Source organism: Chaetura pelagica, unplaced genomic scaffold, assembly GCF_000747805.2.
Source record: "Chaetura pelagica isolate M959 unplaced genomic scaffold, ChaPel_1.0 scaffold119, whole genome shotgun sequence".
In the NCBI taxonomy this organism is placed as follows: domain Eukaryota; kingdom Metazoa; phylum Chordata; class Aves; order Apodiformes; family Apodidae; genus Chaetura; species Chaetura pelagica.
This window is the reverse complement of record NW_009954406.1, coordinates 2,706,885-2,710,360: the sequence shown is the minus strand read 5'-3', so window position 1 is coordinate 2,710,360 and position 3,476 is coordinate 2,706,885. Positions and strand designations below refer to the sequence as shown.

Genomic DNA, 3,476 nt, shown 5'->3' with positions numbered 1-3,476 from the left:
CATAAGCAGCGAGTGTCTGACGGCGAAGAGGGGAGGGAACGCAGCCACAAACCTGCTTGCCAGCCCTACGGTTCCGAAGCGAGGGCACTGCCGAACCGTCCCCGGCGCTCCCAGCAGCACCAGCACCGCGCCCGGCCCGCCCGGCTGCGGGACACGGGCCGCGCTCTCAGCACGGAACGCGCATTTCCCCCCGCATCCCCGCGGAGGAACAACCGAACAGTGTTCTTGCTTGTCACCAGGACGTACAGCTTGGTTCACACACAACATACGGTTGACAATTCCCCCTTACGTGCTACGTGAGCTGTTTGTCGTGGCAGTGGTGATTTTTTTTATTGGAATGAAAGACTAAATTCAGGATAATGAGAGGTTCCTCTGTCTGCAGGAAATTGCTGGGAGATCCCACATTGTTTTCTGCTAAGTGGGGAATACTTTGATGATGCACTGATAGCATGTTAGAGCAGCGTAACATTCAGTATATTTGGACTGATTTCACCAGGAGCAGGCACAAGACCAAACTCCCACCCATGACATGCAAAGTGAAAAGCACACAAAGCACATTAAAGACCAAATAATATAGATATGATGAGGGATACAAAAATCCATCTGGAGCTCTCGGGTTTTTGAACTGCTGATGGTAGCTTTGCAAAACAAAACCCTCTGTGAAACTTCAGCCCATTTCTGAGTTCAGTGCAAGCAGGTATAAAGTGCAGGACATCTGCTACCCACTGAAGCTCAAGTCAGCCTTTCATCCTGATTTGTCACACCTAAAGGTAGGGCACTGCAAAGCTGTTCATTGGATACAAACTAAAAATTATGGATTTAATTTTAAGCTGTGAAAAATGGGATCTAGGGAACTAGATACCACAAACTTAAGGCAAACAAACACATCTTAATGTTTCACTGACAGAGCACTAAAATATTTAATAATGGAGTTCTAAGAGTAGAAGTTCTTGTTAGGATTTTTTTCAGATAAACAAGTCTGGGCTTAAGCCCAGAGAAAAAGGAATCTATTCAAACTGTAGCAAAAGGCTGGCCTTTGTAAATGGGAGTTCATATTGGTTTTCAACAACAGGAAGTGACAAACAGATTTCTTTCTTAGTGCAAGGGGAAAGCCATTAAAAAAAAATAGCTCTGACTCACAGGTGTCTATTTTGACAGTTGCCATTAAGACCCTAATAAAAAATATACAATACACGGGGTCAATCAGGATTTCCATTATATGTTTTTATTCCCTATATTTGCAGTAGTTTGATGCCAGACTTTTTTTTGGATGCAAACAGATTAACTGCAGATCAGTAAATGCCCGAGATAATATTCATTTTTAAAAAGCTATTTATTTTTGCATAGTTGTTGAAATAAAGCGATGCAGTCATTCCACAATGGTTCACCACCATCTTGAGGTAATTTAGAACTCCAAACATTTTCAAATAGGAGGTGCAGCAACCAGTTAATGAGAACATTACACCTTACATCAGAGGACAATTTGTCCAAATACTGCTTGCAGGGAACAGAATGAACCGTGGATAATGCACTGTGAGCTGCTAATCTAGCAGGTTACAAGCTTTTTATCCTTGTATTTTATTACTAGGTAATCAGCAGTCTATCTTGGATGCCTGCCTTTGCTTCCATGTTTCCCCACAGTGAGCACAACCACACCACACCAGTTTCTCCATGGGCAGATGGCAAATACATGGTCCGTCAGCTGCTGTCAAACAGGATCTTGCATCTAAGGGTGCTAAAAGATGCTATACAACTTCTAGTGTTTCTTACAGCAACACCATTATTAAATACTTTGCTAAAGCACAGAAATACTTTTATGCAATTATTTATATATACTTCTATATACATAATTCATTTATACTTTATATAGTCATTTTAAAGAATGCAACCTCATGCAGCCAGTAATGGTCATTCTTGGCTGGTATAATTCCTTTGACTGTGGTGGAAAGATCTCAGCATTAAAGTGCAACAGGCTTTACTTGGCTTCACCTTTCACAGTGGCTTCTCCGAATTAACCTCCATAAAGCTGAACACAGGATGCACAAAAGAATGCCAGTTACAAAGACATAATTGAGATAATTCATTCATAAAATGACTTAGAACCAGTGTAGTGGCATTTCTACATGCACATGGAACAGTAACTTTGCTTGAAAAGCAGCAGCTACAGCAGATGCTACTGTAGGTTCCTGTTTCAAAACCTGGTCTGTAGGGTGTAGGGCTGCAAGGGAGACAGCACCAGTGAAGGAAGTTTGATGATACAGAGAGCTTCACTGTTGGCTTTGGGATGTGAAGTTATACAGAACAACAACTGGTGATCTAGTTATGGTGATTAAATTTATTTTTAATAAATTAGGCAGTTGGGTCCCAATTTGTACAGTTCTATCAAATTATTTGAAACTGTTATAAAGAACTTTTATAGTGAGGAACAGGAAAAGAAGAATCTATTTTGATTTATTTACAGGTCATCTAGAAATGCCTCTACCAACTACAACAGGATGGAGAGAGTGGCCTTGCCTTTTGAAGAATTTACAAACTTGAGTTTTCAATAATTTCTCTGAGTCTCTCTTAAAGAACCGTAGGGTTTAATTAGAACCATGCAGCAGAAAAGGAGTATTTAAATTCAACAGCCACAATTTCAGGCACATCTGCTGCTCAGGATCTGATTAGCTTACTCATGGCAATTAAGGGTTTGCTCGAGGATAAAGATGATGATAAAGATCCACATTCAAGTCTTCTCTGATTACGGGGAAAGGGAAGGCAAAATGGAAACTGTTATAATCACAAACCAAGAAACTGATTAATATCTTTATGTAAAGTGCTGTCTAGATTTTTCCATGATCAATTTGAAAGCTGGACAGCCAGTCAGAATTTACAGCACCTGTAATTTCCAGGTATTCTGGGCACAAATAAAAGAGATGTAATTGAATAAAAGACCTTACAAAGTAAAATAAATAAATGACTGTGTGAGTAATTCAATATTGTTCTTAAAAAGACATAAATTGGAGGATGTGCTGCCTAAAAAAGATGGAAGCATACGGGGTGCTGCTGTTTCATCTACAGCAGATCAATCCTTGGTTAAGTGATTGGGAAAAGTTTAGGAATTTTGAAAGAAACCCATGAAAAAGGCTGTTTCCATTTCAACATTTTTAGAAAAACAGAAAGGACCCCAAACCTGGAAAACAAAATGTTGTAAATCCAATAAATGTTCAATGGTTCAATTATTACTCACATTTCAAGTGCTAAAAAAAAATAGAAAAAAATAATTTGTCACCAAAAATTAAGTATGAGGTAGAGGCATCATTTCAGAAGAATACTATCCAATTCCTTATTTTCAAAAGAATTTACATCCCACTTTTCCAAAGGATTAACAGACTCTGCATCTCAAATGCTAATCTTACATCTCATACGTCAGATCACAGAAGGTTCTCTCTTATATCAAACTTATTTCTTTAAATTTCAAATGTCTTCCCATAACA

General features: G+C 39.1%; 1 protein-coding gene across 1 annotated transcript in view; it reads right to left on the bottom strand.

The window, feature by feature from the left end:
* DEPDC7 (DEP domain containing 7) overlaps positions 1-267 on the bottom strand; it is a 9,727-nt gene extending 9,460 nt beyond the window's left edge. The window contains exon 1 of the mRNA XM_010004271.1: positions 57-267. Within this exon, the coding sequence (XP_010002573.1) occupies positions 57-267 (211 nt within the window). The remainder of the gene's footprint in view (positions 1-56) is intronic.
* Between the last annotated feature and the right edge of the window lie 3,209 nt (positions 268-3,476).